The sequence below is a fragment of the Ciconia boyciana genome, chromosome 3 (genome assembly GCF_034638445.1).
Source record: "Ciconia boyciana chromosome 3, ASM3463844v1, whole genome shotgun sequence".
Lineage (NCBI taxonomy): Eukaryota > Metazoa > Chordata > Aves > Ciconiiformes > Ciconiidae > Ciconia > Ciconia boyciana.
The window spans coordinates 126,117,911-126,137,623 of NC_132936.1; the positions used below are offsets into that span (position 1 = coordinate 126,117,911).

Genomic DNA, 19,713 nt, shown 5'->3' on the forward strand with positions numbered 1-19,713 from the left:
GCTCAAAATGGTAAAAAGGGCACACTGGCTTCGTGCCGTGTTCATAAACATGTCCATCAACTGCAACCTTTGGGGAAAGGGCTCTACTGAAACCATTCACTTGCTGAAAAACAAACTGCCATTCTTTACCTTCTAACCCTTCAGCAAAGCAGCTTTTCTCCACTCCAGAATGTAAAATCCACTCGCTACATCCGCTATGCAAGTGCTATTTAAAATTCACTTGCATAGTTAATTTTATAGCTCATTCATGCTCAGCTCAGAAGCTGGGAATGGCCCCATAACAACGTGCAAATTTTTGACTGAAGCAGAATTATGCTAAAAACAACTGAATGAGGAGTCCATGAGGCTTGGCACGATTACTGAAAAACGCCTAAGCGTGTGGGCAGAGAGCAAGACAGATGAGAGGAAGGTCCATAACTACTACAGCAATTTTTATTCATTAGTGCAGAGACATATCAGCAGGCTACAGGACCCCTCAAGAGCACTGACCCTCTTCTCCACACACCGCACACTTTCTCCTCTTAGTAAGCTGTATTTTTAGGAGTCCCCACAGGACTTATTAGCTTCAAGATATTGATTGTACTAAGTATTTTTTTTCCAGAAAATTTAGTGCAAGTTTTCTGCTCACTGCAACAAGCAGTAATAGGCAGCCCTTTTGCTGCACTTTCCCCCAACATGCGCAACCGTCCTGGGGGACGAGGGAGCCCGGTCCTGGGGCAGAGATGCGGTGGGCACAGGAGGCCACCGACACACAGCGGGACACAACCAGCCTCCCCCAGTTCCACGAAGACGCTTGTGTCTCTTACCTGAGCAAAATGGCTCCAGGAGCTCCACATTGCCCTGTCCTCACCTCAAAGCCGCCCTGTGCAAGAAGGGGGGAGGAAGGGCCCCGCACAGGTGCCCTGGGGCTGCCCTTGCAGCACAGCTGGGGATTTAATGCATTGCACCTGGGGCATGCGGCTGGTGGCAACCTGGAGCTGCCGCGCAGCACCCCGCTGTCTGTATATAATACATACAGTAGCTACCTCAGTTAGCATAAAAGATATAAGCAAGTCCACATATCTGGGATATTTTAAGACACCTGGAGAGAAAGTGAACAAAAATCCACAACATGCAGCTAATTTCTCAACCAAGCAGGAAACATTTCAAACAGCTCCTTTCAAAGAGAAATGCATGTGAGCCCAAGCACCTCACGGCTTTGGTCATTAAAAGAGAGCAAACGACGGTGAGATTCTATAATTTATTACCGTTGCTAAGATGAACACAGATACTTGATACCCAATCGTATGCAGAACTGTAAAAAAATAGTTTTAATACAGTATCAAAATTTACACAAGTGTAGTGTCAAAAGACCAGTGTCCCTCAAATTAGCCCCTGCACGTACATACTGCAGGCACAAGTACATGTTTTACATTTTTTCATACATATATATAGATATATAGGAATACAACAATTGAAGTTTAACTATGCAAACAATATGTATGGGAGAAAACAACATGTAAAGATAACAGACAACTGTTTGGGCTAGGTAATATAGAAGAAATTACGCAAGAGTGCAGTGTTTCAAAATGGAAGGCCGGATTCTGCATTTCCAACTCAAGGAGATGGAGTGAACAGGAGTTTTGCCCGAGAAAGCAATGCTGGATCAGAGGCCTTATGTCAAATGGTACCAAGTAAAAATAACAACAGAAACCAATAGAATTACTGCTGCAAATTAACACACTTTTTCTGAAGACAGTTAGCCGATTTACATCATACTCCTATATAACAAAAGATTGTACAGCAACCGAGCTACATTCCACTGCAAATAGCTCACGAATACAGCACGTTGCAAGCTCAGAGAAAACAGAGGTTCTGACTTTGGCTCAAATCTTAGTAACCAAGAACAAACCAGAAACCCAGGAATTGTTGCATTCCTTTTTTTTTTTTTTTTTTTTTTAAACTTTTATTAGTCTTTTTGATGCTCAGCTATGGTAAAAAGTTAAGCAACAGCATTCAGTCACAAGCCTGTTGCACATTCATACATGAAACTATCATTGCTTTTAGATATACACAAAATACCTATCATTGCAATTCAATACACACAACTAGTATCATACACGTAGATAAAAATAAACTAAGCACATCTAGGGCGCCATCTGGTCAAATCTCAGGCAATCTGAACAAGAGCTTTCTGCCTCATAATAATGAAAGACATGCTCTGAGTATAATAAAACCTTTTTCTTTGAAAGAACGCTACAGTGGCAAGAAAAGCTTTTTTTTATAATGCAGTGCAATCTTTTAGATCCTTATAGACTCTTGTTAAATAAACCAGCATGTCTCTAAATTAAACAGTAGAAATTAGCATCCTGACAATTGGAAAGTACTTTCCAAAAAAAAAAACTCTGATGAAAATTCTGATTTGAGACCTGTAATAGTGATACCTAAGTATTCTGTTCATTAAAGGGCTCAAAACATCGTACACGTCTTCAGAAGATGTGCATCAAAGTTAATTGAAAAGAAAGCTATCTTTACTTTCATTTAGAAAGAAATTGTGTTTCACTACAAGTACTGTAGTTATGCTACACTACTGGCTGGTTAGGAGACTTTATGGTCCTTTTAGCACCTCCAAAGGCAGGTATTCTACCAAAGCAAAAAAATCATCTGGAAATTGCCTAAGCACCATTAACCAATATTTTACAGACTGAAGTGTGAGTTACTAAGAAGTGACTTTCTCAAAACTGTGGAGACCAAAGGCACAGTTTATCAACGTCTCTCCAGTCTGGTGAAAAACCTCTGTTAAATCCAGTGGAAAATTTGTTCAGACTTACTAGAGATTCACTGTAACTAACCAAAATAAAACTTATTTCATGTAACTCCTGCAGAATCCCAATTATCTTTTAGTTAGGATGGAAATACCTCAGTGCTTCTAAATGTGGTGTATTGAAGTGACGATGCAGCGGCAGCATTTCACTAGCAGTATACCAAACCAGCAGTATTTGGGGAGCACTGACAACACAGCTCCTCTGAAAGACCTCTGTGCAGAATCTCTACTAGTTTCCAACGAAGTCTCTTGTAGTGCATACAGACACCCCGTCGTCAGCTGGGAAGTGGCTGTGGACACAGTCAGTTCTTTCTCTCTCATCAGCAGTTCAAACTCCTTCTCTTCAGAGAGAGGACTTGCTCAGGGCCTTTTACATAGGTCCTTTATACTGATTTCCTGACAAATGTTGTCTAATTCCAGGGCACGACCCTGCAGCATCTCCAAGTTTCCGCCACACAACCTAAAGGGAGGGATGGAAAGAGATCTCATTACAACCAGTTAAGACGTACTGGCGTTCATATAGACATGCATCTGGAAACGCCACACGTTCATTAAGCAGACCATGCAGCACAGGTAAGGACAGAGGGGAGGGACACACGACAGGAGAAGAGAATATTTCTCAAGGGATACAACATTCCTTCTGAACACAGAAAGCACATGCTTCTAGGTAAAAATGATTAAAAACGGAGACAAATGAGCTAGCACGTGCATCACCAGGATATTTTGTGCTTCAGATACAAGACCGAGGACATTTACAGGCCTCAACTGAAACTTTGTTCCACTATTTCCCAAACCACATCTCTTGCAGAACGTAATTCAGAAGCACAAAGCTCAGACCAGAGGAGTCTACACATTTCTAGTTTAAAAAGCACAGAGCAGTTCTCCCCTTTTTCAAAATTTACTTGTTCTCTTAAAATCAAGCAAGGCATTAAAAGTGTTTATTTTATTTCATTTGTTATTCCTTGAGATCAGAGGAATTGTGCATGTAGTCAATGTTCTATAAATGCTTGTGTGTTTTGTTGAACCAGAGCAAAATCTACAATTTAGTAGAAGTTAGCAATTTTTTTCTTAGCGTGGGCTATAGGTTATAAAGGTTTCCTTCCTCGTACTCACATCTACTCCCATTCATGATTGCATCATATCCATGTTACAGTTATGGAATTAAAAATTCAGAGAAATTATACAAAAAAAAATTTAGGAAAGTATTTTATAATGATTTATAAAAAGATTGACCTATTACAAGCAGGAGAATCAGTAGCTTGTATCGTATCACCAGGCACCTCTTCCAGGGGCCACCAGAAACAAGAGTGGTGATTACCACCATACTGTGTATTGCAATTTAAGATTATTTCTGTTTAATAATAATCAACTAGCAACCACCTAAAGTATAACTGTTACTAAACCACTCATTAATCTCTGGAGCAATAGCAATATGACTGTCGAGAAAGGCAAAAACTGTTTTCTATTGCCATTATTTATTATTTGTATTTTAACAGTGCCTAAAGCCCAGGAGTGAACAGAGATTGCATTAGCTGGAACTGAATAAACACAAAGCAGCTGGATCCTGGGAAGTCGACACCCTGAAAAGACACCACCAGCCCTGGTTCCTACAGCTGATGAGCAAAGGCAGAACAACCCCAAGGCCCTACTGTTATGCTGTGCAAGAGATGGGAAAATAATCCCGTTCCTCTAGCCTTTGCTGAAGAAAACCTGAGTATAAGCATGAGAAACAGAAACACTCCAAGATTGGAAGCAATAAGACTACAGTCTTACTACACAGGGCCAAACAAATTGAAGTCCTTTAAAGGGAACTGTCTCTAATACTAATGGGTTTGGGCATAACCCAAACCCTGCAAACTTTCCATTTGACCAGAATCTTGCAGCCTGAAATCAGGAGGAAAACGGGTGGAATCATGTTATCATCATAAAAATACGCATGTGTTTTAGCTATGTTTGCTGTATTGTGAAACACTGTGCCATGGTGAAAGCATGAAAAATGGGTTTTCAGTGAAACCTCCCAAATCAGCTGCCTTTGGCTGAGCCATTGGAAACGGCAGAGGGCTGGATTTGATGAGACAGGCGTTTCTTTCCGACGTTTGGTTGCTGATGTTCCTAACTTCATATTATCAAGAAGACCTCTTGGATAGCTTTTGTGAGAAGGCACATTGTACCTACAATTTCAACAATTTTTCTGGTCAATAAACATTAGACAATATTTACCAAGCAGCTAATGCTGACACAATAATAAACGGTGACGCTTCCCAAAGTCCTTTATTTCCAGGTGAACGAATGACCCCTGATTGCTAGGAAGGGACAAACACATAGAAGACAGCCCTGGAAAGCCAGCATCCTAAGCAGAATTGACAAGGTAGGGTCAAAAGGAATACTCATGCCATTTTTATGGGTGGGAAATGGAGAAATCTTTATCAGCAACCACTTTTGCTTGTGCATACAGTGCAACAGATACCTGGGTCTCGAAGGCATCACAGTAATTTTATTTGCCTCCTTTTCAGAAACACAGGATGATATAGGCTAAATTTCTCCGAATTTATCACCACACTTTTGTGCTGGCAGTTCTTTGCACGGTCATGATAGCTGTACATACCGCTGTGTTCTGTGCACATATCTGTTTGGCCCTCTGCATTGTATGTGCATTTTGGATTTGTATATAGGGTTGTTTTATTCTCAGTTCACTAGTTCCACACTAACTTGTCATAAGCAGCAGTAATAGAATTACTTTGCATTTACAAGCACTCAAGAGAAAATGTAATACTTATGCATTCCTGAATGCGTTTTAAATAGTTACGACAGAGTAAAAAGCCCAGTACCAAAAACTTCACTCAAAATTTCAGCAGAAACCTTGACTGAATAAAGGACAGCTATGAGGTTCACGATACAGTCATGGCGATTCATTTCTAGCTTACTTCCAACACACCGGAGTGAAAGGAGGGAGAAATCTCCCTGGAAGCCAGGCAGAAACCTGCACCCTAACTGCAGATGACAGCAGCTACGTCACCTGCCAGCTGTGGTAGCATTCAAGGCCCGTGCATACTTCATGTGCAGCATGAAATACTCACGGAGATCTCTGGGCTCCCTGACCCCTCTTGCCCAGCCACCCTACCAATCCCATATGGCACATCCCGTCTTCCCTTTGGCTCCCAGCCCAAGTGAGCGTGCTGCAGCCCTGTGAACAAAACTTACCGGTAGCCTGAGGAAAATCATGAATTTGAATCATTAATTCAAACATTCCTGTGCTTTGAAATTACCTCCACGCTCACTAATACATGATAAACTACCTCTAAACCCACTGCTACGTATTGCTACATTCTCCTAAGACAATGCAAGTATATAAATACAAAGCAAAAACATTCCCAAATATGTTGTTGATGAGGTGGTACCAATACCATATGCACATCCTGAGAAGAGAATTCGCACATCCGTTACCTTGATAAAATATCAACCTGATCATACAACACCATAAAGTTCATACAACATGAGCTATACATCCAAATGGCATTTCAGTACCAATTAAGACTATGCCTGAAAATTATAGCGCCCAAAATGAAACTTGTCATCATTCCACTGTTTTCAAAGGCTAAACGATGCCGTGGCAAATGTTTCGTGTAAAACACCCACAGCGCATAAAGCTGCAGCAAAACAGTGAGCTACAAACTGGGAGGAACTGCAATGAGAATGCAAAAGAAAAGAAACATTATAATTAGTTCATCCACTGTACTTGTAACATCCACACACCCACTGTACTTGTAACATGGACTAGATGAATATAAGAAAAGTAAAACCAGAAAGGAAATAACCAACTATTTAAAAAGTATAATAATATATTAATAGTCAAATCAGACATAGATCATAAAAGTCAGAAGAAAAGGTAGCATTTCAATGCCAGTGGCAGAGCTTTGAATGGCTGGGGAACAAAGAGACAAGGCAGAATACAAGTATATATTTGGGATTTACATAAATGAATTGATAATGTCAAATTTAGTACGTTAGCATTTTAGAAGTAGCATTACTTACATCACAAGAACTTTTATGGATTACTATTAAATATGTATTAGTTAGAAACTGCTTTTCTATCCATAAATTGCAAAGCAATAGTGTAGGCAAGAAAACACATAGGTGCCATTGTACCGATGGGGAAACTGAGGCTGCCAGACTTCATCATACTTGCCAAATTTTATTCTTATGAAGGATAAATTCAGGTCAGCTGAGTCGTACAGTACTTTATCCCAGATGTATTATCAGACATAGATTTTTCTGATCAATACTAACACGTTAAAATTATAGTGTTCCTAATAAAACAGTAATTGCATTACAGAAACAGTAATTGACTTAATTTCCATATAAAATCTTCAAGGGCATACTGTCAGCATTTAAACAAAAAATACTTCGCACCTTCAGGTGTTTCCAGGCTCAATATGGAATATAAAATTAAACACCTTAAACTTACACTGCACATTTCTCCAGCCACAGCTTTTTCTGTCTCACTAAAGTAGTGGTAAGAGTCTTTAACAGCCTGCTGATTTATATTTTCCTGAGCTTCCAAGACAAGGGTATGGGGGTTTTTTTTTAAAAAAGGGGGAGGTGGGGTGGGGTGTAAAAAACAAATTTTTTACAAATTTGTTTTGCAGCCACAAATAAGAGCAGTAGTATATTTAGGCTTTCATGGGTCCTTTCTGAGTATGGGCATACATATATAACTGACCAATTGCATTTAAAGATAATTAGACTGATTACAGTGCTCTGGATTTCAGGGCAGGAGGGCTCATTAAATCTTCTTGCCTGACCTCCTGGGTACCACAGAACACTCACTTTTCTGCAGCAACTCCTATATTTAGCCTCAGACCTTGTCTTCAATTAAAGCATACCTCACTTCAACTTGTAGATAGCATAGTGGAGCTTCCAGTAGGTGACACTGACGTCAGGACAGGAAAGCCTGATGCAAGTTTCGCAGGTAAGCCTGTGCCCTTGGTTATTCAGGCAGTCAGACTAGGTAACAATCATCATTCCGTAAATATAAATCCTGGTCTGCAAAGCAAACCTATGTGGAATATGCACATCTCCATGCACAAGCATGCAGTTTGGTCATATACAACTTGCAAAAAGAAATTAACACATCCTGCCATATGAAATAACTACTTATATATCCCTAGCGATACTCGCACATAGGGAACAATCCCATAACCACTGGCACGGTGGGGAAGATCGCCAAGGCCCAGGCATGGGGGGACACACATGGCAACTTCTTCTTTCAACCACCCTGCATGAGGGATCAGGTCATGGAAGAGCCTTTAACAGACCAGCTGCATGGCAAAGCTCTTCTCCCTCCTTCACCACTGCCTCCACCAGTGGGAGAGTCACAGGTAATTTTTTTTTTTTTTTTTAAAGCCTCCTCATTGCTCAGGAAAAAAAACAGCACGATTTTTAGCAATGACCTCCCTCTATTTTCTTATGGATCTGTCCCTTTAAAATACATTCCTGCTCTTTAGATTTCTTGCTGTGCAGAAGGGGATTGCACTAACAATGAGGTTTTGTAACAGAGACTATTACTTTTTTGCAGGAATTCCAAATTGCCAAATTTGTAAAGAAAAGCAGGCTCCTTTGGCTTGTTCTTCACCCTGCATCTGATTGTGCTAAGTGATGCAAGTGGGAGCTCTGCATTCCCCAGAAAGGCAGGATCAAACCCATATGGTTCACTCTGGGAAACAGCAGGGTCTCCTCCCTGGCTGGGGATGGGGAAGGTGGGTGGGCAGTCTGTTTAGCTGACAGCTCACTTTCCATTTCGAATATAACGGTATCATTTATATCTATTTCTGCCTGCTGCAATACCTCCTAGCAAACTAAAAGCTGAGCTTTCACATCATATTGAACTACATTCTGTGTATTTCTTATCAATCCATTTCAGCAACCAAAGTATCAGCCATTGTTCAAATATTTTACTTACACCAACCAGCTATTACAGGTTGTCAAAAGCATGTTGTTAAATGTTCCATTCAGGGAAGCGTCTTTGCCAATGGGTATTTTAAGACAACTACAGAAGGCTTTTTTTGATAATTATGCATGATCTCTTGACAAAATTACTACGCATAGATTTATTTTCTTGGCAACAGTAGGGGAAATATCCGGCAGATGCACACAGGACCTTGAGCGCTGCTGAACCGGGCACTCCTCAGCAGCCAGGAACATCGTACCTCTCCTGTACAAGGGCGAGACCAGCGCACTCACGGGCAGAGTGCTGCCGATGGGGACATGGTCAGGGGTGGCCATTAGAGAGGGGACCTTCAATTGTGTGCACGTAGAGAGGGGCTCAAGCACTCTGCTGCTGCTTCCCCTCTTTGGAAGCCAGAAAAACAGGTGAGGTGGCTGCGGTGAAGCCCTGCGTCTGGGTTTTACGTTACAGGAAGGGATCCAATTGCTGTAATTTGTGCACAGCTCACTTGCATAAACCTATTTCCTCAGACTTCACAGAGGAGAAGTCAATGTCACCCAGCCATGTGGAAGGTAATCACCCTGCGCATAAACTCAGATGTCCAGGCAAGTCAACAGCACTACTGATCTCTTACCGTGCACCTCCATGAAGCTCAAAAACAGAGCAAATGTCTACCAAAGTCCCTTCCAGTTCTCCCCTGAAGGAGTGCAAACCTACCCCCTCCAAGTAACCAGTATGTCCCTGCAACATTTGTATAAGTGGGGAATAACACCCACTTAACTGAATGAATATTAAAGCAGTTTAGCTAATGAGTGAAGTACAGGAGAGAAGACGTGCACAAAGAACCAGCAAATAATCACGTCAGAGCCAGTGTTAGGAGACAGGAATACGGAGTCCCTGCTCTCTGCTCAGCCCACCACCAGTTTTTAATCCTCTCCAGAGGAGCGTGGACAGAGCTGATGCCCATGCTGCAGTGGGACAGTGAACTCAGCCACTTGTTGTTCAGATCACCTGATAAACCATTGCCTCTTGTAACAGCTTTCTAAGTTTCATTAATTGCAACAGTTTCACTGTTGACATAGGTAAGAACTTGCAAATTTGCCCCTCTGATTGCTTGTGTCAATTGCTGTTTATCAATGCAACACAGGTCTTTGCAATCCAACCCTGACTTCAGAGTAAATCACATCTGCTCTCAAAGAAGTTTCAACACTGACCTTGGGATCACGATGCATAGTCTTCAGCCCAAAGTTCTGCTATTTTTATTATGAGTATACCATGCGCATTGGCTTTATCTTTGCATTAAAGTATTACTCTCTGCATGGGTTACAGGAATCCGTTATATTCCACTGGAGAACAATTATGCATCCTAGTTGAAGTAGAACGACTTCCTTATTCAGAAAAACACTGCTTTCAGCTTCAAAGAAAAACTGTACAAGTGTAAGTACTTTGGAGAGCAGCTACAGCTGGCATCACCCCCACTGTAAGGGCCAGATCCCTGCCCCGAGAAACACAGAGTCCACAGATGCAATGAGTGACAAACAGAAAAACAATCCCGTTCATGACAGTAACATCCCAGTGGTGTCCACAGGAATGTTGCCAGGACAATACGACACGTGTTGAGTAACAGACACGACGTTTTGCATGGACTGTACCGGAGGAGCGTTACCTTCAGAGCATTTACCACTGAGTCAGACTGCTGAGAGGCTGAGCCATGTCCACTGACGCTAGCTGGCTCGTTTGCAGAGCAGTAACTCCCCTCCGCCCCTCCTGGCATCCTAATGGGATCCTTCACAAAAAATTAAAAACTTTTTAATAAAGAAAAGGGTTGGTAACTAATTAAAACAGATGTCAATTTTTTTTTTTTTAAAGCTGAGAAGCACTGAAGGCATGTTTCACTCCAAGTCCCCTCTTTCTGTGCCACAGTAACCAAGATCCACGTGAGGTAGCTCAAGTGCTACTGCTGAGTGTCACCCAAACACTCTGGCCCTCAAGGGTGTGCATCTGGAAAATCAGGACATAGTAAGAAAATTTCTTCTGCATGTATGTTGCCTCAGAAAAGTGCTGTGAGGTTCAGAGAGATGATTTCAACTCCAGAGGAAGGTTTTGAGAACGTCCAATAATTCTGGAGGTTGTTCCTTCAATAAAACTCACATTTTTAAACGTTGCTGCAAGGTTTGCAACACCAGCTCAGCCGCAGCCGACCAGGGAAGGAGCCAGGAGCTCCGGGCTGCCAGCTCACTCCTTCCCTGCCGCTGGCTGCTCTGGTGCAAGGGCACGTTCCCCTGCTTGCCTGCGAGGTGTCAATTTATACCCAACAGTGACAACCTCAGGGGCTTTTTCCTCCCAGTGAACACCTAGAAGGGTTCTTCAGGACACTGTCAAACAAATGCAAGCTACCTAAACTCTTACAGCTCAGTCACCTCAAACTTTGCAAGGATGTAAAGCATCTCCTGGAGTGACTGCAGTGCCGAGGTAACCTGACCAAGCAGCCTGCTTCAGAGGAGTGCTAAAAATACCCCTGCTGCATTCATGGACAGCAATGTGATAGCTGCAGCGACAGAGACGGCCTAAGTAGACACTTCCGAGGTGCTTTCAACCCCACCTGCTCTTCGCTGTCATTCTTCATGCAGAATTTTGTTTATAAAAAAAAAAAAAGATAAATATAAAGAAGAAAAACATTTCAAAGATTAAGAGATGAAAAGTTCCTTTCTTGCAGAGTAAGAAACACTGTAGGAAACATTAAGAAATAATGTAGCAGTAATTCCTGCTGGATTGTGTGGGAAATGCATTTCTGAAGGAAAAATAATGACAGTGGAAAGAGCCTCTGATCAGAATCAGTGCCCCGATGTGCACTAATTTGCCCTGCTGAGCAAGCACATAGCACACTGCAGTCTTTTTGGGGGTGTCTATAATCTAAACAATAGGAAAGATGAAGGTGGGTGTGGGAGAAAAAGGGCACACAGAGATGACATGAGGCTGAACTTCACAGATCCACTCTGCCTGAAAATGTTTAACAGAAAAGTACCCCAGTCCAAAGCAAGTTTATATGCTGTGCATGATTTCATGAGGATATGCCCAGGCCTTTGTAACCTGCTGGCTCGCAGCAGGCTCACTGCATGGCTCACAGCAGTGCCAAAGCGGCACATCGCAGAGAGAACCTTTGCAACTACTGAACGTGATAGACTTGATCCCAGCAATCATCTGCAGGACTGAACCTCACATATTCAAAAAAACCCCCTAAAAACTATTAAAAAAAAAAAAGAAAAAAAAAGAGAGAATGCTGCATATGCTAAGCCCATGGAAAAGGTATCTTGAGTCTGAATATGAAACCCCATTTGGTACACGAGCTTGTCTTCCAGTGCCGCCCTCCTGCCAAGCAATGGATGCAGTGTAAACCGCAATAGTGGGCACTAATGGGTCTCATAACTAGGCTGACAATACCGGCACACACTTAGGGCAGCGTGCAGTGTATCATCCTACAATTCTCCACAGCAATGACTATTATCAATTTGCTGTGATGTATGGAGGGAGATTTAGGACTTATTTTTCTTTGAGAAGGATTTATAGATCTGTTAGTGACTGGGCAGACTTAATGCTATACTTTGGGAAAGGAAATGAAAGAGGAAAGAAAAGGGGTAATAAAGCAGATTGGAGCAATTCTGTTTAGGATAAATTCCCTCAGACAGCTTTGGTTTTTTTATAAGTCAAAGTATTCTGTTTCTTTACTGACTCCAGGGCCAGCAAAGATTTTTGTCAGTTTTGAATAGCAAAATATAAATAATGCTATTAAAATGCTGGGAAAATTAGTACAGATTGTACATCTAAAGCCTCCCAAATATGAGAAAATTCACAAGTCCTGCGAATTGTGCTGCTGTCAGAGTTCAGGCCTTCCTCCAGGCAGCTGTTCTCCACAGCCTCTTCTGTGCCATATGCAGCACGTTTTTGTCTCCCTTTATGAGAACGAGAAACTTGTTGTGAATGCATTGCTTTAAGCAGACAGCATTCTCAACACATGTTGGTAGGAGACTGAAAATTAGTATTTCCCCGGTGGAAATCCTTCTCCTTCCTCCCTCTGTCCTTGGTAAGAGACTAAGCTTTTCTTAAAAAATAAAGCAGGTTTTGCAGCCCTGAAGCCCCATCCTCCAGCTCAGGGATTTCTCATCTCAGATGATGCCACTCCACAGAGGCAGTACAGCTTCTGCTTTCTTTGGAGGAAGCTTATTCCAGCAGATGATGGGGATGGGACCAGCCTGAACGTGGGTCTCCTGTTCCTCAGCAAGTCCTGTGAGTCTGAAGACACTTCAGCACTACTGACTGCATTACAAGTTTCTGAGGCAGTGAAGCAAAACAAGAGGAAAAGGCACTTTGCCAAAGCGGCAGTGTCTGAAAACAAGGTGCCTTAGGAGACTAGAAAAGTGTGCTTTTCAGACCTATCATCACAGCTGCTGCTTGCCAGTGGGGAGCATGGCAATGTTTAACCTTCCACCAAAACTTGACCTGTTTCCTTGCACTGAGTCTCTTCTCTGCCACTGCCCAACCCAGATTACAACTGGATCCTGAGCAGGACCTTGAGGACGGGAGGAGAAATCCTGTTCCCTTTCTCCTCTTCTCTAGCTCTATACGCAGCATTTGCATTCAGCCACTCAAAGCAGGCATCCCATGTGTCCACATGTTTTAGACGGATCTTTTCATTTATTATCCAGTAACAAAGCTGTGGAAACGGAACCAAATCAGACTGCAGGGATGAAGTTCTGTCTCCATAGTGCTGCAAACTGTATTGACTTTAAATATCTTGAGTCATTTTGAATAAACAGTGCTGCACAATGCCAACGTCTGAGGAAGAATTGGGGTTTTTTTGCTCATCCTACACTGCTAACCTTCCCTACTGCCCCTGTCCAGCTCTCGTGCCCAAGCTAAAGCATGGTTTGCATGTTGCCTCCTCCGAGTCTAACGTGTACTGCGTGCAGATCATACCGCTGCAGAAGGCATCTTGTCTGAAGCAGGTAAAAACCACATAATATCTCCTGTACGTTTTGCCACAAAGATAATAGAGGGAACTGCAATCACTAAATGTGCAGATCCATTTTCTGTTGCAAGTAAATCTACAAAATATCTAATGCCAACATGCAACTCTAGTCGCGTTGAGTCTGGAAATCTGACTCAACCCCATAATATCACATAACAAAAAATTAGATGAATGGAAATTTAGCATCTCTCTCACACTGACTGCAAAATGTTAAGGATACTCAGGGCCATTCTCCCATAGCGCCAGAGGCAAACCCTGCACTGTACTCTGGTCATGGACAGAATAAAGACCCCTGTGTAGAACAGGATACTCTTTGATGGAGAGAACTAATCATGAGCCTTTCTACTTGAGCCAGTAGAAAACATCATTTTTTCAATCCGTACTGTTGATAAGGACAGTCATGAATGAATACCACTGTACTGCAAAGCACACTACATAGCTCAAGTCAGTGGCAGTTTATCTGCCAGCCCCTCCGGAGGAAGCATGCCGCTTGCTGCCTGACTCTCAACCTCCCCACGGCATGCAGGGATAGCCGAGGAGGAAAAAACACAATCCATCTCTATGCCCCAAGGACACTTGCAGTCACCTCACCAAAGCTTCAGAGAGAACACGATTTTCCTGTCCACTGGGCACTGCTCTGTTCACTTACCATCGGAGACCTACCCCAGCAAACACACAAGACCTCGTTCTCCAGCTGCCTTTTATCCCAGAGGCAAGTGGTTTACCGGGAAGTATATCCTTCCTGCTGGGTAACTGCCATGCCAGTTCAATCACTACCTGATTTTCAAAGCTTTTTTCTGATTTCCTCAGCCCTCAATTTCCCCGTTAGCTCAAAGAAAACACAGGCTGTGTTTGTCAGCTTGTTTCAAACAGGCAGGAGAAAGGAAAACCAGAAAGCAATAAGCTGCAGTATGTTGCTCTGCTGGATTAATAGCGCACTAAACAAAACAGCAACAATTTTTTTAGGGAACATTCCTGTCAATTACAACACACAATTTTAATATGCTGCAGTTATTCACTATAATTCCCGTTCTCAAAGACCTCAGTAGAAACCTCTACTTCTGCACATTGCTGCTGAAATCCACATATCCTCATAGCATATTTGAAGCACACTCAGATTTCTGAGTATCCAAAACCATTGCTGGCTACACACCTTCCGAAACAACCGTTTTCAGCAGGCCTTTCATAAACCTCTTTTGCTAATGAACCTGTAAGAGAAAAAGGCTCTGGGCTGTAGCACCTCCAAATCTTGGAGGCCACACACATAAAGACCACCACTATTTAATATCTGGGAGATTCAGTGGACTCTACTAGAAATCATAAGTACAAAGTAATTCCAGACTTTCAGAAATTACTGTGGAAAAATAATAATCTGTCCTTCTCTCTGAACTGCAACTCTTTTTGTACACCGTGTTTTTCTTGAGTTTGTATCTTTGTAACATCAAGCCCATAAGCTCTTGCCATTCAGCCTGCCCATGCCAACCAAGCACTATGCTTAGGACACCCTGAGACAAAGACGCTGGTCAGCTGTTGTAAACTGAAGTCACTCCATTAATGACCTATTAATTTAAACAGAGGATGAGAGCACATGAAGGAACAGGGTGGGTGGATGCCGTTGATTTACTTTCAGCAAATATTTGATGACATGATTAGGTAACATGGGTTTGTTCAATCGGTTTTAATTACATTTTGGTTGAAGGATTCCCTATTCTTCTACGTGCTATGGAAGGGAGGAGACAAACATTATTGGACTGTGACACAGATTTTACAAAAAAAATACTAACCAAACAGTTCCCATTTTCTAATTAGATTTATAACTAAAACCATGCCATGCAGAGGGAAAATAAAAAACACAGATCTCAGCAAAATGTTTTTTGAAAGATTTGGAAATGCATTGACATAAAATGTGATAATCTAACGGAAGGGGGAAGAAAGAGGGAAATGGAAAGTGTTGGAAGTGCTTAAAAATAAACTAGTGTGTGCCTAAGGGTCACGTCTGCCATTTCACACTTAAACGTACCAGGACTGGAAAAGGCTAGCAAGGATGCAAAACCAAAAAAAAAAAAGCACCTGAAGCAACAGTGGAATTGAAAGAGAAACAACAAGAAGAGATGGAAAAGGACTAAAAGACTTGTAAAGGAAAGAATGAGGAAACGGAGGCAGAAAAGCCTGTGTGCAAGAGAGCAGAAGGGCTCTGGTGCAGCCTTGCACCACAGCTGCCTCATGGCTTAGGTGCTGCACGCTGTGGAAGTTGGGAGCTCAGCTCCCCGCATCCAGCCTCCAGCCCCACTGACCTATGCAGTTTGTTCGCTCATAAAGCAGCATCCTGGCAATACCTCCTTTCCCCTTCACTAAAAGGTAAAGCTAAATTACAAGGACAAAGAGTTAGAAAGGGGAAGCGTCTGACAATTCTCCATCTCTGCCTCTTGCTCCCTCCTCCCATGAAAAAACAACTGAAGCAATTTAAATTGGGTAGCTTGCCAAGTATATCTTTTGCAAATGCATTCAACTGTCATTATATGACAGATGTCCACACTTCCATAACATTTCAGCTGAGCTTATCAGCCCTGAAATACTACCCCTACAAAAATTCAGGGATATCTTCAGTTAATTGACATGTGGATGCCAGATCTTGATTTTACTTCCCCCAGCATAAGGCACGGATAGCAGTTACGCACCACATCAAGTCTGGGAGGACACTCCTGTTTTCAGTTAGCTGAAGTTACTCACTGACATAACAGACCTGTCACAGCCCAGGAAGCTGTAACTGGGATCTGAATCCATTTTTTGGTCCCTACATATTTTCTTAATTATTGCTGAGTATCTTCATTACAATATGCACAGACACTATGTTCTGACTAGAGCACTGGCCATACTATCTTTTTTTTTTTTTTAATACGTTAGCGGCAAAACTCAATCCACAGTGATGCTGTAGTTTCATGTACATTTTGAGGCAGCAGAAGGCAGCGGCACTGCCAGACCTCATGTGCTGCAGAGAGCTTTCCTGTCCCAGCCCCATGGGGGAACTACTCTGGCCTGAAATCCATCCAGCAAAACAGGAATGTTCTCGCTCAAATCCTTTTGCCCCTGCGCACTGCTGTCACGCACCCTTACCTACATGAATATTTGAGAAGCACAAGCACACCCCTTGTCTCGGGCGCAGCTGGCACAGTTTGGCATTCTCAACAGAAGACCCAGCTGCATACCATAAATCTTGGGAAGTATCTGCTTTCTTGCACAAAAATACTATTTGTGGCCAGAAACTGAAAGGGTCTGGATCATATCTTGTTACATGCTATCTGAGAGAAGGAAAAAAGAACAACAACAAAAAAGAACAGCTAATTACAGCTCTCACCAACACAGCAAACCTACAACTCATCTATGGCTTCTCACAACTCTTAAACCCACTACTATGCTATAAACCGCCACCAGAACGACTGTGCAGCACAGGAGGAGACATTAACAGGCTTAAGTGAATATGCGCATTTTTATACTTTTCCTATTACTCGATCAAACTAAAATATTGACTCAGTGGTGGTACTGCATTTCCCCTGACAAAGAAGCCCTTCAGTACATCAGAGTGAACTAAAACTCAGGTTTCATTTGAACAGTGATGGCAGCACTTAAAACCATTTTCTCTGGAAATGTTCTTGCCACTAAATATTAATAAAACCTTTACATTAGAGATTTGAGGGGTTTTGAAAAGAAAGCTAGTATGTATAGAGGGAGACAAGCAAAGCGAAAGAAATTGGAAAAGAACCACACCTAAGTGATAGTGAAAGGAGTGATTTATCTGAAGAGGGTGTCAACAAATGTGCTGGTGCATTTTCATGTGTGACACATAAGCAGAAAAGGGGGAAAAGAAAGGATATTGAAAGCAGAGAGGAAAAAGAAGAAAAGCGTGGCAGGAGGAGAGAAAAAGCCTCAGAAAGCACGGCAAGGACTCTTCAGTAAAGACCTAGCAGAGGCGTCACACTCACGAGTGTGAGTCGTCACCTCTCTCACACGAAGTGCAGTCCTGCAACTCCCAAACCCTCCCAGTGCTCCAGTACGCCATCAACGAGGTGCTATGCAAAAAGCAAAAGGCACTCTCTTACTGAAGCACTGGTGAAATCTTAAGGCACAATACTGTAACTCAGTAAGAGCTGTGCCAAAAACCTTCATCAGTTGTGGAGCTCATGAAATATTTTCAGCTGATTTGTCAAAAGCACTTGGTTTGGCTTAACACCCAACAAACTCCCATTCCTCCCATTAAATGGAATCAAACCAGTGCCAGGAGCTTATGCATTTCCATCCCACATCCTTGTCTTTGTGACAGGGCCTGATCACCGCTGATAGCACCTTCAGGGTATTACTCACAAGAATAACAAACCCCCAAAACGAACTTATGCAAACATAATGCCAAGGTAATCGAATGTAAAGTCAGAATAAGCTTGGTGTCTACATTTCCTTCCTCTCCCCAAAGCAATGACTTTCTTCAGGAGGAAAGGTGAGTAAGATATGCCAGGAAACATGAACCCTTGTCAGTCCTTATTTCTTACAATAAAGTATCCAGAGATATGAGATTTTTCAGAACTCTACTACAGATCCTTGTGCCAACAAAACTAAACATAAGACAAACTCTGACCTGTGTATTTAAAAACAAAAAGCAGTTTGCAGGCTTGCTCACCTAGTTCTTTCCCTTCAAAACCCCACAATCATCATATTTTGTTACAATTACTTTTGCAACAGCTATGGGCTTAGGTGCTATTTTCACAAGCACTATTTTCTGGTTTTGGCACCCCATCTAAGATATTTTCAATGAACTCAAGGCCCACAGTGTGGGTGTTCCAGTCTTTGGCAAGATCTGGTAATGCATTTCATGGGTCTCCACCTGAGCGCCTCAGACCCCAGACAAATAAAACATATGGCCACTTCTAAAGATTTTGCCCACAAAGAATGTTCTGCACAATTTATCCCCCAGTGTTGTTTCAGACCCAAGACAAACCACAATGGTATTTTTCAGGCAGGTTTGTTAACATTTGCCCTGAACACCGTTCTTGACAAGAAAATAATACTCTTTATCACGGAAGATCAACCTTTGTCTTTCCTATTGAAGACTGTATACATGTTAATGGACAGACGTTTAACCATTCTTGCTGTCCTTCTTTTCCAGATCAACAAATTAGGGTACAGAGAAGTTACACAAATTGGTCAAGGTCACCTAGGAAGTCAAGAGCTAAACAAGAGCTATAGAGGCCCTTCCAACTGTCATATTATAGGTGAGGTAAAAAACCACCACATTTTACTTAAAATCTGCCTTAAGAAAGGAAATTGTTAACCCGGGGCTGAGATCTTCTAGCTAATCTTGGCTTATACAGATGAATAAATTGGAGCCGGTGGATTTTACTTCTTACTACATTTCACTGCTATCTTGGATTTTACATTCAAATAACAGTACTATGTTCAATAAAAAGCACTTTCCTTCTTCAGACCAATGTCTTCATTTAAACTAGTGTTTGCTTTAAACAAAATGCAACTTCTTTTTTCTTCCAGTGGGCAACTTCATTTGGAGACTTTATGGATTTTCCTAAGGATTACTTAACGAAATATAACAGAAATATGTGCTGGTTTGCATGTGTGTAGGTGTGTATATATATATATATATATATATATATATATATATATATATATATATAAAAATACAAGTGCCTGATTAATTCTTAATGAACTTCAAAATTTTTCATTCTTAAAAACATACTGGGAAAACCTTCAACTTCATATTTGCTTATTTATTCAATTTAATTTCAGTCTTGCATTTACGTATCTACTATATTCCTCAAAATATTAAAAATAATACAACCCAATTATTATTATGTAAAACATTTGCATTTTTAAAGCAAAATATTTTGGTTAACTATAAAAAGTATTTGATATTTTAATAACAAGAACCTCTTGGAA

At 41.7% G+C, this 19,713-nt stretch overlaps 1 protein-coding gene across 3 annotated transcripts in view; it reads right to left on the reverse strand.

Moving 5' to 3' along the window:
* Positions 1-1,304: 1,304 nt before the first annotated feature.
* Positions 1,305-19,713, reverse strand: part of CCDC85A (coiled-coil domain containing 85A) — an 83,023-nt gene continuing 64,614 nt past the window's right edge. For 2 of the 3 annotated variants that reach the window (XM_072857524.1, XM_072857523.1), the window contains one exon: positions 1,305-3,263. In XM_072857524.1, coding sequence (XP_072713625.1) covers positions 3,214-3,263 — 50 coding nt within the window. In that variant the 3' untranslated portion in view covers positions 1,305-3,213. Of the gene's footprint in view, positions 3,264-10,413; positions 10,534-19,713 lie in introns of all 3 variants that reach the window. The other variant, XM_072857525.1, reaches the window with a different exon arrangement.